This window comes from Phyllobates terribilis, unplaced genomic scaffold (assembly GCF_046119375.1).
Source record: "Phyllobates terribilis strain yellow unplaced genomic scaffold, ASM4611937v1 Scaffold_4__5_contigs__length_816908805, whole genome shotgun sequence".
NCBI lineage: Eukaryota > Metazoa > Chordata > Amphibia > Anura > Dendrobatidae > Phyllobates > Phyllobates terribilis.
The window spans coordinates 268,056,233-268,069,172 of record NW_027362764.1 but is presented as its reverse complement, the minus strand read 5'-3'; the positions used below and the strand labels follow the sequence as shown (position 1 = coordinate 268,069,172).

Genomic DNA, 12,940 nt, shown 5'->3' with positions numbered 1-12,940 from the left:
TAAAAAATGCTCTGCAGTTGCGGTACCATGGCACTGGGAACCTGATGAGTAGAGTTTTTATGTAAATTTGGATCACTTGAACCTTTACAGCAAACTGTAAAAAAAAGCAAGTTTTTAAAGAAGGTAAATATGCGTCATGTGAACATAACTTTACAATTACACCTAATGTGTTAAAAATGTCCTGCGAGGACCAGATGCATTTTATGCACATACTTTTGAAAGTAACTATTCAACTAGATTTGGCTATTTATGTGTGATAGCATAAGGGCGTAAAAGGTGCATAAGCAGCTGTAAGTCCCTCTAGTGTTACTTCAAGGAATTGTACACAGTTCCCTGAGTGGAGTCTAGGGGACAAGGAAAGGAATGAGGAGCTGATCGTGGATGTGTGTCATTAAAGGATGGTTTTATTTTTTTAGCCCTCTTCTGCTGCTGCTACAAGAGCGGGAACAAGTGAAACAGACGCTGATTTCTTTGCTCAATGCAAAAATTCAACAACAGAAAAGTTGGGAGGAGGAGACTGTAATTGAACTTGGAAATGAAGTGAAATGTAGGGATGTCGTCCTGGGATTGAAGGAAAAGGATGATGTAACGGAGTCTGGCAAATAAATGAATTATGCAGCCATGTAAGAAATAGATGTGCAGCACGTCACTTGTGGCACTGCTATAAAGGTGGTTATCTACAGTGCAGTGTGGGCAGCTGGTGGAAAGAAGTTTCTCCACTTCTAATCTACTGCTCAGAATTGCCTAACATCACAAAAAGCAACCTGGCTACAAGTGCACTGGATCCTCTTCCATCATGCTACTGCTTATAACTGCCTTCTGTTTAATAGTGATGGGCACTGGGGTCCATCCAGCTCCCTGTGAGACTGTCAGAATTCCCCTGTGTAAAGATATGCCTTGGAATATTACCAGGATGCCCAACCACCTCCACCACAGCACCCAGGAGAATGCTATACTGGCTATTGAACAGTACCAAGAACTGGTAGACATCAACTGCAGCCCTGTGCTAAGCTTCTTTCTTTGTGCCATGTATGCCCCTATCTGCACCCTGGAATTCCTTCATGATCCTATTAAACCATGCAAGTCGGTATGCCAAAGAGCCAAAGATGGATGTGAACCCATCATGAAAAGATACAATCACAGCTGGCCAGAGAACCTGGCATGTGATGACCTACCAGTATATGATCGTGGTGTATGTATTGCTCCTGAAGCCATAGTCACTGATATTCCTGAAGGTAAGTGACCTACAAATTCCTTATATGAAAAACTAGGTATCATATTAGCTTTCACTTTCTTTAGTTATTGCCTGCACTAAGCAAAACAGAGTTTGTATCAAATATCTTAGATGTATTGTGTATTGCTTTTTGCATAAAGTTGTCACAGGTAATAGAATATCATGTGTTCTAAAAGAATCAGCGATTAAAATATGCATCATATTTAGGAATAAATTATATCTAATGTAAGTGTCCTCAACATTTTGCAGGGCTATAAGTTAGGATATCAATGAATAAACTAGAAATTAAGCTGTATTCTCATTCATCCATGTGAAATGTCCATGTGCTGCCTGATTTTTTAACGGAGCCATAGAGCTTCGTTAACCTATTCATGGACCCAAGTATAAAAGCCTTGAGACTCAGAGCATGTTCTTTTCTGATCCGATTTTGAGGCTCTGAATAGGACATACTCAATGGGTGTCCTACATTTATGTGTAAATGAAGACTTATAGTGAATCTCAAAATCTGTGATGAGACATGATGCTGACGGATCAGACTGCACGTTCAGTCTGACAGGTTTCATTCAAAGGCTGGTGACACCTTTAAATACTTTTCATTATATATATTTTTACAAATAAAATATTTTTTTTTTATTAAATAAGTTTGGCTTGTACAACTAATCTAAGCTCAAATTTAAAAGAAAAAAAAAGTAATAAATGATATAGGATTTGAACTTACATTTGTTTAGAGGAGAGGTCAGAGAAGGGTTTCAGACAGAGATGTCTGCTGGATTTAGCACAGATCTTGATAGTCCAGTCTAAATTGTAGTGCATATGGAGGGATGCTGAAAAAGCCAAAGGGTAGAACATTAAAAAAAAAATCAAATCCTTTTTTGCTTACATTTATTCAACACAACAGGTAAAAAGTATTCAATTGTGCCCACATCTTTTAAAAACCTATTGGTAACGTCATATGCACACTCAGGGCTGCCACGAGGAATTTCAGGGCCCCATACTGTCAAAATTTCCGGCCCCTTGAGACTCCGGCCTGGCTCCACCCCTCCCTCAACAGTGTGTCCTCTCAGCAGCCTCCCCTCCCTCATCAGTGTGTCCCCTCATCAGCCTCCTCTCCCTCAGCAACGTGTCCCCTCAGCAGCCTTCCCTCCCTCATCAGCGTGTCCCCTCATCAGCCTCCCCTCCCTCATCAGCGTGTCCCCACAGCAGCTTCCCCTCCCTCATCAGTGTGTCCCCTCATCAGCCTCCCCTCCCTCATCAGCGTGTCCCCACAGCAGCTTCCCCTCCCTCATCAGTGTGTCCCCTCATCAGCCTCCTCTCCCTCAGCAACGTGTCCCCTCAGCAGCGTGTCCCCTCAGCAGCATGTCCCCTCAGCAGCATGTCCCCTCCCTCAACAGCATGTCCCATCAGCAGCCTCTGAACTGTCTGAACTAATAAAAAATTTTTATCTCATATGGTAATCGCTAAAAAGAAAATAAAGATCAAAATGGTAAAATCACTGTTAAATAGTCACTTTGCTTTCCAAAAAAAAGGATCACAGAAATATACTGTACTTAATAAAACATAAAACTTTAGAAATTTGGTAACACCATAACCAGAGTGACCCAAAGATGGTATGATTCTTGGATGACACGAGGAAAACTAAAGCAAAAAAAATTAAAATGGCTGTGTCTTCAAGGGGTTAAAGTGTACCTGTCTTTTCCTTTATGGTCTTTTTGCCCGTAACACGCACAAGTTAAATTGTTTTTAGTACACTTCCCAGTCTAATATCTCCAGGGACTTTCCCAATTCTCATTCTCTGTAATTTGTCTCTTTTTGAGTGGGTAGTTCCTTTTTATCAGTATCCCGCTAGAGCTGGACTCATAAAATGATCCTATTAATAAAGGGTAAGAAAACTTTCAAAATAGAGCCATTCAGACATGGATCTTCAAATTAAGTACACCAGCCTCAACAGGTGTAAGAGTTCTATTGAATGATGTATGAGTTTGTATTATGAAATTTGGTGATAGATCCACTTTAATTACTTCTGGACTACCAATAGAATTTAGGCATTGTGGGTAGTGATGAGCAAGCACTAAAAAGCACTAAAATGCTCGGGTACTCGTTGCTTGAGTAGAGCAAATTGGAATGCTTGAGTGCTCGGACCGAGCAACGAGCCCAAGTAAGTCTATGGGAAACTCGAGCATTTTTCCAGCGCCCCCCCCCCGGAGGTCTGCAAGGGACCTAAAAATTGCCAAAATCGATGGGAACTGTGCTGAAGTGACATGGGAACAGCATGAGGAAGACCCCTGGAAGCATCTCTGACTCCCAGGTCACTGCTGTGAACAATGTTGTCAGGGTATTATACCACTTTTACGGACTCAAAATAAAACGTAACCAAAATGGATTTTCCTGGGAAAAATGTTAAGGAACATCTTTTCCAGGGTAATGACTTGTATATAAGGCAAAATAAATAACCAAAAACAAAAATGCTTCTCCACACTTTGGGCTATGTTCACACGTAGCATTTTTGATGTGTTTATTGCACTTTTGCATTGCTTTCAAAGGTTAAAAATACATTCACCGGTAAATGTCATTTTACAACCTTATCTGGCCATGTGGTGTGTGAGACATGATCAGACACATCCATACAGTGCTGAAAAGACATGGGAACATCATGGAGAAGACCCCTGGAAGCATTTGACTCTGATGTCACTGCCTAAAACCGTGTTCATCAGACGTGATCCTATATTACTGCGGTAATGTCAACATGACAAATATTAAACTCCATTTAAAATGGGCAAGGGACGGGGAAGTGGACGTAATGGTGATGGTGAGGGTGCACGCAGAGGCTGAGGCCGTGGGCAAGATGAAACTGTGCCTGCCGAGGGAGTACAACAAACACCAACATCATGTTGAACTACCTTTCTGTCCTAATTTCTAGGAGGCCACGGACCACCACTCTTGAAGGCAGAGCAGTGTGAAAAGGTTGTTGGTTGGATAGCAGATAATGAGATACTGCTTCCAGTCAGTTTGCCACCACCACCTCCCTGTCTTCCACATGGTCCAGTCTCAGTAGCCATGAGTCTGGACCACATTATTATTACTTTAGTGCCATTTATTCCATGGCGCTTTACATGTGAAAAAGGGGTATACATCACAAAAACAATTACAATAATCTGGAACAAAAATGTGACAGTGACTGCTACAGGAAAGGAGAGGACCCTGCCCGCGAGGGCTCACTGTCTTCAAGGGATGGGTGAGACTAGAGTAGGTGAGGATAGAGCTGGTCGTGCAGCAGTATGGTGGAGCGAGCATTACTGCAGGCTGTACGCTTGTTGGATTAGGTGGATATTCAGGTACCTTTTGAAGGTTTCAACAGTAGGTGAAAGTCAGAAATGTTGGGGTAGAGAGTTCCCGAGAAGGGGGGATGCATGGGAAAAATCATGCATGCGATTGTGGGAAGAGGAGATAAGAGGGGAGTAGAGAAGGAGATTTTGTGAGGATCAGAGGTTGCGTGCAGGTAAGTACCGGGAGACTAGGTCACAGATGTATGGAGGAAACAGGTTGTGGATGGCTTTGCATGCAGGGTTTTGAATTGGAGTCTCTGGCCAATTGGAAGGCAGTGAAGGGATCGACAGAGAGGAGAGGCCAGGAAATAGTGAGGGGACAGGTGGATTAGTCGGGCAACAGAGTTTAGGATAGATTGAAGGAACATGAGAGTGTTAGAAGGGAGGCCACAGAGCAGGAGGTTGCAGTCGTCACGACGGGAGATGATGAGGGCATGCACTAGTGTTTTTGTAGATTCGTGGTTGAGAAATGTGCGGATCCGGGAGATTTTTTTTACTTGGAGTCGGCATATGCCTCACCCTGATCCTACTTCCTCCCACCATTCCGAGTGGCCTGAGACAACGGATCCCACACTTAAACACTCCAAACTGCTGTTTTGTTCATCTTTCCATTTATAGATTCTGGCCTCTCGCTTGGTCCACTCAGAAATGGAAAGTGTGTGGATATGTGGTTTGAAGGAAAGATTACAGTCCAGGGTTACCCCAAGAGCTGTTCACTTTTCCATTGATAGATTCTGGCCTCTCGGCCCACCAGCTTCAAGCAGGGCAACAGAAGATCGCATGTAGCGATTTGAGCAGCCATGGTCGCCCGAAGGTGACAGTGGGAAAGTGCAATTACTGTCACAAGAGGTGGATAATGATGAAACACAATGGACAGAAAGTCAGGAGGAGGACCAGGGTGCGGAAGTGGAAGATGAAGCGGTGGGCGATAAAGTCACTGACCCAACCTGGCAAGTGGACATGCACAGTGAGGACAGCAGCACACAGGGGGAGGGAGGCATAGCATCACACTAGGCAGGAACAAGCAGTGTGGTGGCCACAGACACAAGGCAGGCAACTGTTCCCTGGAACACCAACATGACGGAAGTTGCCAGTACAACTGTTAGGTCTTCCCGAGTCTGGTTCTTGTTTAAAACCCCAAAAAGGCCATTTGCAACATCTGCCAGGCCAGCATCATCAAGATCAACAAAACTGCGAGCCTGACCACCACCAGCATGCTCAGGCACATGACAGCAAAGCACCCGACTAGCTGGGCCGAACACCAATGTCCAGAAACAGCATCTGCAGGTGACACCACTGCCTCTTCCGCTGTTGCGCGTGCACACCAATCCCCTGTCCATGGCGCATGTGAAGATGCTTCCCGCCCTGCGCCTGTCATTTTAGACTTGCAACCATCACCGTCCACGTCCTTGTCCCAGCGCAGTATTCAGTTGTCCCTACCCAAGTCCTTGGAATGCAAGCGCAAGTATTCAGCCAACCACCCACCCACAGACCGCAATAGTAAACTGCCACATTTCTGGACTGCTTGATTGCACTTTAAATGTTGCTTTTTATGCTCGTTGAGGCGGAAGCGGCGGGTGTCCATACTCGGTCCCCAGCGGCCACTATTTCTCTGCCTTTCACAAGCGCGGGTCCCAGAACATTACCCATGCCCTCCACAGTGCACTTAGTGGGAAGGACCGCCTAACCACAAACACGTGGACAAGTGAATGTGGCCAGAGATGGTACATCTCACTGACGCATTCCACTGGGTTAATATTGTGGAAGCCGGGACCCTGGGACGGAACACGTCCTCCCGAAGCAGAGGATTGTGGGCCCTGGGTCAATCTACATTCTACAGTTCCTACAGTTCCTACACCACTTGCTCCTCTCCAGCCTCCACCTCCATCACTTGATTCATTTCCAGGGTAATGAATTGCATTTAAGGCCAAAGAATTAAAAAAAAAAAAGTTATAGACTGTGGAAGACATTCATGCGACCAGAATAACCACTCATCTGTAGCTAGTGATGATACTACCTAGCAGCACCTGTCCCTATTGTAAATGCATCTTACAGTGCTATTGATAGGGAATAGAATAGATTTTAATTTTTTTTTGGGCAACACCAGCAGCTAGCAGTATAAGGCAATAATACCTGTCTGGATCGGTGTAATACGTTATCCATACTGCGATACCCCACCCGTAAAAGAATTTCAGATAAGACAGTTAATATTCTAGAATATAGAATCTATTTGAATTGTCCTTCCCATTATTAAGGAGTGTGTCTCCTATACTGTTATTGCATATGCAGCAATTTCAAGGGCTACCAAAAATCAGGACGCACTCCAATACACATTTGAAGAGATGTAAAAATAAATAAATAAATAAATAAAAACACAGTAGCATCTTTCTTTAGTATATAAACCAGACTCGCCAATGTAACCTCAATGTAATCACATTGTTCAGCTCCTGCACCTCCTCCTCCTCCTCTTGTTCAGCCTCCATCTCCAAAATGACTATATCAGTCACAAGCTGGAAGCACTGCAGCACTGCCTTGGCCAAGCGGCTGTGCGGAAGATAATATGCTTAATGCTTAGGTGACAAACCGCCCACCGCTGCAGAGTTGTTGAAATCTGTAACACAGCAGCCTGATCTGTGGCTCTCACTGCTGAACATACAGCCAGGCATGGTCATGTGTGACAATGGCCGGAACCTGGTGGCGGAGAAATGACAGCCGGAGTAGATACGGTTTCCCTCTATGCCAGTCCTTTCACCAAAAGAATATGGCTGTGGTGAAAAACAACTCTCACCAAGAAGCAGTGTCAGACTGAAGAACATTGGGCCCACCAGAGGATTTGATTCTGAGGGCCCACCTTTCTCCCCTGCTCAAGAGCCCCATAGCAGCTGCAAAGTTTGCGCTATCATGAACTCTCCTGATGGAGAAGCCAGGACCCACCCGAGGATTCTCTGGTGGGCCCGTCCAACCCTGCCGAGAAGCAGCCTTGGCTAAGAAAAGTCTGTGGGAAGGTTCCTCGACAAACTATGGCTGCTTTTTTACTGAGGGGGAAACCCACGCAAACACGGGGAGAACATACAAAGTCCTTGCAGATGTTGTCCTTGCTGGGATTTGAACCCAGGACCCTAGAAGCCTCTCAGAGGTTAAGAGAGGTTTTCCCCAAGACAGCAGTGAGGCACACAGTGTGCATCGCAGCTCTAGCCCTCCAACCCCAGGAATGTCAATTCGTCAATGCAAAAACATTAGCAGCAGCAGCAGGGGAAGTGTGAGAACAATTTCTGTGTGTCGTTTCACACATTTTTTAGACCAGCTCATGCACTGGCACAACAGAGTACAAGTCTGACACGTGGTGAATGACTGGAGAGGATGGTGCAGGAGTATCTCAAGCTCAATATCAATACCGTCAGGGAGGGTTTGGACCCTTTTACATTTTGGTCTTCAAAAATGGAAGAGTGGCCTGAGCTCGCCTGTCTCGCCTTGGAGGTTTTATCATGCCCGGCAGCCAGCGTTCTCTGGTGTCCTAATGGATAAGCGCATCTGGCCCTGAAAGTGTAGACCGCCTAACTTTCATAAAGATTTTGCACCCCAATCGCAGACTGTGCAGACTAGAGGATGGTGTAGTTTTTAGTGTGCTGCATTGATCTCACATTATTGCAGTCAGTGATATCTTTGTCATGGCTTATATGCCTGCTGTTGCTGCTGCTGATGTTAACAATAGTTATTGGAAATGTGGAGACTCCTGAGTAGTGTTGAGCCAACCCCGTAGTGTTCGAGTTCGGTTCGGTTCGTCGAACACCCGTATGTTCGCCGAACTGTTCGTCGAACTGTTCGTCGAACACCTTCGAACACCGTTAAAACCAATGGCAGGCAAACAAAAACACATAGAAACACATAGAAAACACCTTCAAAGGTGTCCAAAACCTGACAAACTGCTCAGAAGACAAAACTAACACATGGAAAAGTGACAAGTACATATAGTCATGCGAAAAGAAAAGAGGTGGAGGAGTAAAAGGAGGGGGAGACACAGATATAGGCATGTCATGCCCTTCTAAAACCAAAAAAGTGCGAAGCCAATACGTCCAGTCCGTTCCTGCCCGTGCGACCTCCGTGTCGCCGGCTTTGTGCCAGAGCCGCGGTGGACCCTGACGGCCAGCCCCCCTCTCCCAATACTGGTGCCTGTCCGCTTGTGAGTCGAGCGAGCCCCCCTGCGGTGGAGGCAGGTCTAATATTTTTAATTTAAATTGTCTCTCTAATTTGAATGAATACATTTTAAATCCTTTTACAAGGATCTATTGGAGGGCAAGTCTCAGCCGCGTAATCCCAGCTCCAGTAGCGTCCACTAAAGCTGCTGCAGTTAAAAAGCTTTTATAAGGATCGAGCTCGGCGGTCCACTGCAAGGCGTCCTACCGCCAGTCCCAGCCCCTATGCCTTGGGGTGCCTCCCCGATGCTCTTCACTGAGTGTCCCGGGGGCCCGAACCATTTCCTTTGAAAAAATTAAGTGTCCAAACTACAGGTGGTGTAGCTTGCTTAACAGCTGGGATAATCCGCTGACTAGCAGACACTGCTACTAGGCACAAAGTATTTCCTGGGCTAGATGCAGTTAAAAAATTGTAATTAGATACTCTCGTTGGATGCTGAGAAAGCATTCCATAGAGTCTCCTGGCACGCCATATATTATTCTCTTAAGAAGCTTGGGGTGTGGGGTCTAGGGGACCCTTTTATAGGCAAAATCACGGCCCTGTATCGCAATACGTCACCTAGGCTGAAGATAAATGGAACATTTTCATCACCTTTCATAATCACCAATGGGACAAGGCAGGGATGTCCTCTGTCCCCTCTCTTATACATCCTAGTGACGGAGCACCTGCTCTCATCAATTCGCCATAACCCCAATATTAGGTGGATTGAGATCTGCATTTGCTGATGATGTCCTAGTATATATCACTCAATCACATATATCCATCCCTGCTGTTATGGCTGAAATAGATCACTTTGTTACATGGTCAAATTTTAAAATCAATGCAGCGAAGTCTGAGGCCCTCGATGTCTCCCTCCCCAAATTCATACAGGATTCCATCCAGTCCAACTTTCCCTTTGCCTGGCCCTCACAGGGTATCAAATACTTAGGAATTCCTATTCATAGAGACCTCTCCCGTCTATGTTATCTTAATTTTGGGCCCTTTATTGAACAACTCCATACAGACCACGGTTGGCAAGTTAGAACTGTAAGATTCACTACTTGAACCACTGGTGTTTTGTGGAAAAGCACATGTACACCGCGTTCCAAATTATTATGCAAAAAGTGTTTAGGAGTGATAAGGTAAGAATTTTTTTGTTTGTCAGTTAAACTCATTGATGGTGATACGTGTCGGGGCTCTTTATATCACTGTAAGCCATTGCAGACACCTGTGCTAATTAGTTTGGCAGGTGTGTCCAATGAAAGGCAAGACTACTTAAGAAAGCTGTCCCACATTATTAAGCAGCCTACATTTTCTGCCAAAATGGGAAAGAAAAAGGATGTGTCGGCTGCTGAGAAGCAACAAATTGTGGAGTGTTTAGGTCAAGGCATGACTACAATCAACATTGCCAAGACACTTCATCCTGATCATCGCACAATCAAGAAGTATGTAGCTGATTCACAGTACACACGTGTGCGTGCTGATAAGGGAAAATTGAGGACTCGTTCCTACAGGCAATTACGTCAGGTTAAAAGAGCAGCGGCAAAAAACCCTTGTCATAGCAGCAGACAAGTTGACCTCCTCTATCCACTGCACACAAGCAGAAACGGCTCCAGTGGGCCAAACAATACATGAAGACTGACTTCAAAACTGTTTTGTTCACCAATGAGTGCCGTGCAACGCTCGATGGTCCAGATGGATGGAGTGGAGGATGGCTGGTTGATGGACACCCCACGCAAACACGGCTACAGCGCCAACAAGGAGGAGGTGCAGTAATGTTTTGGGCTGGAATCATGGGGAGAGAGATTGTCGGCCCCTTTAGGATCCCTGAAGGGGTAAAGATGAACTCCATAATGTATGTGGAGTTTCTCAAACAGCACTTCCTGCCATGGTTCAAGAAGAAGAACCGTGTATTCCACAGCAAGATCATTTTCATGAATGATAATGCACCGTCTCATGCTGCACATAACTCATCTGCATCTCTGGCTGATATGGGCATAAAAGGGGACAAACTTATGGTGTGTCCCCCATGCTCCCCTGACCTCAACCCCATTCAGAACCTCTGGAGCATCATCAAAAAGAGTGTCTATGATGGCGGGAGGCAGTTCACATCTAAGCAACAGCTCTGGGAGGGTATTCTGTCCTCATGCAAAACAATTGAAGCAGAAACCATCCAAAACCTGACAAATTCAATGGACGAGAGAGTTCAGAAGCTCCTTTCGAACAAGGGGTCCTATGTGCAAATGTAACATCACCTAGAATAAAGTTTTGAGTTGAAAACTGTTTGATTTCAGATTCTAATAACCTGCTAATGCTTATAATTTCAAAAATGACCATTTTTTTGTTCTTTAGTAAAATGAAAAGGTTGATCGAAGAGTGTGGGGGATCTAAGAGTCAGGATTACTTCGAATTCTGACAATCTGAGGGTCATGTTGCAGGTAGTGCAGCAAGAAGGCACTCATGTGTCTTGCGCATCTAGGAGCCCCAAAATTATTTTCCGGGCTAGATGCAGTTAAAAATTATTATTAATTTGAAAGCTGGTGGAACTTAGTATAGATGGCCTAATAGAATCAGTACTGCACACTGCTACAAAGCCCAAATTTTTTTCCAGCCAAGATACAGATAAACATGATTAGTAATTTTAAATCTGGTGGAGTTTAGTATAGATGGCCTAATAGAATCAGTACTGCACACGGCTACAAGGCCCAAATTATTTTCCAGCCAAGATACAGATAAACATGATTAGTAATTTGAAAGCTTAAAATGGTTGGTGAGGTGATTTTAACAAATCATCAAGTTTTTACTCTCCCCAGAATGACACAGGGGTAGAAAAGTCGTTTCGGATCCATGATTTGTTCATCTTTATGAACGTGAGTCTGTCTACATTATCAGTGGAGAGCCGCATGCGCTTATCTGTCAGCACACCACCAGCAGCGCTGAACACACGTTCAGACAGAACGCTGGCTGCGGGGCATTACAAGATCTCCAAGGCGTAAGTGGCGAGGTCCGGCCATTTATCCAGATTGGAAGCCCAAAAAGAGCAAGGGTCCAGTGACACAGTCATGGCTTCAATGTTTACTTGGAGATACTCCTGTACCATCGTCTCTAGGCGTTGACTATGTGTCAGACTTCTTGTCTCCTGTGGCCTTGCAAAGGATGGGCTAAAAAAGTGGTGAAATAATTCTGCAAAATTGATGTTGCCAGCAGATACTGTGTTTCTGTTACGTTTTGAGAGCTGAACACTCGACGGTCCCACGGTTGGCAAGTAGGAACTGTGAGATTCACTACGTGCACCACTAGTGTTTTGGGGAAAAGCACATGTAAGATTCTGCAACAGTCTCCGCTGATACTCCTGCATGCGTGCATCTCTTTCTATGGCAGGAATAATTTCTGCAAATTTACTTTTGTACCAGGGATCTAAGAGTGTGGCAACCCAGTAGTCAGGATTATTTCTAATTCTCACAATTCGAGGGTCATTTTGCAAGTAGTGCAGCAAGAAGGCACTCATGTGTCTTGCGCATCCAGGAGCACCAAGTCCCTGTTGTGTTGGTGGCGAGGTAACAATCATGCTTCCTTCCTCTGCCCCCCCCCCCCATCCTCGCACAACAGAAATGTGATCAAGGTCTCCCTCATCTGATGAGTCTTCCATCAGTTCGTCCTCCACTTCTTCCTGGGCTCCTGCACCTTCCTCACTAGTTTGGCTGCTACCATGCGCCCTGGTAAAACCATCTCCCCCACCCTCACATGCCTGCCGCCTTGGTGCTGCCGACCGTCTGGACCTTGCAGATGTTAGCCCTTCCGCATACAACTCCTCCTTCTCTACTTCCTCCACCTCCTCTTGTGCCACCACCTGACTCCGAATGCTGTTTAACATGTGCTCCAGCATGTAAATCACCGGAATAGTCATGCTGATAATGGCATCGTCAGCACTAAACATCTTCGTCGCCATTTCAAAACTGTGCAGAAGGGTGCATAGGTCCCTGATCTGAGACCACTCCTCCAGCCTGATTTTCCCCACCTCTGGATCTCGTTGGCCCAGGCTATACATCACAACGTATTGCACCAGGGCTTGTCGGTGCTGCCACAGTCGCTGCAACATGTGCAGAGTTGAATTCCACCGGGTAGGCACATCGCATTTTAGCCGGTGAAGTGGCAAGCCCAACGACTTCTGTAGAGATGTAAGTCGCTGAGCTGCGGGATGCGAATGGCG

The 12,940-nt window shown here is 45.4% G+C and overlaps 1 protein-coding gene across 1 annotated transcript in view; it reads left to right on the top strand.

Moving 5' to 3' along the window:
• The first annotated feature begins 331 nt into the window (after window positions 1-331).
• Window positions 332-12,940, top strand: part of SFRP4 (secreted frizzled related protein 4) — a 76,343-nt gene continuing 63,734 nt past the window's right edge. The window contains exon 1 of the mRNA XM_073676606.1: window positions 332-1,235. Within this exon, the coding sequence (XP_073532707.1) occupies window positions 797-1,235 (439 nt within the window). The 5' untranslated portion in view covers window positions 332-796. The remainder of the gene's footprint in view (window positions 1,236-12,940) is intronic.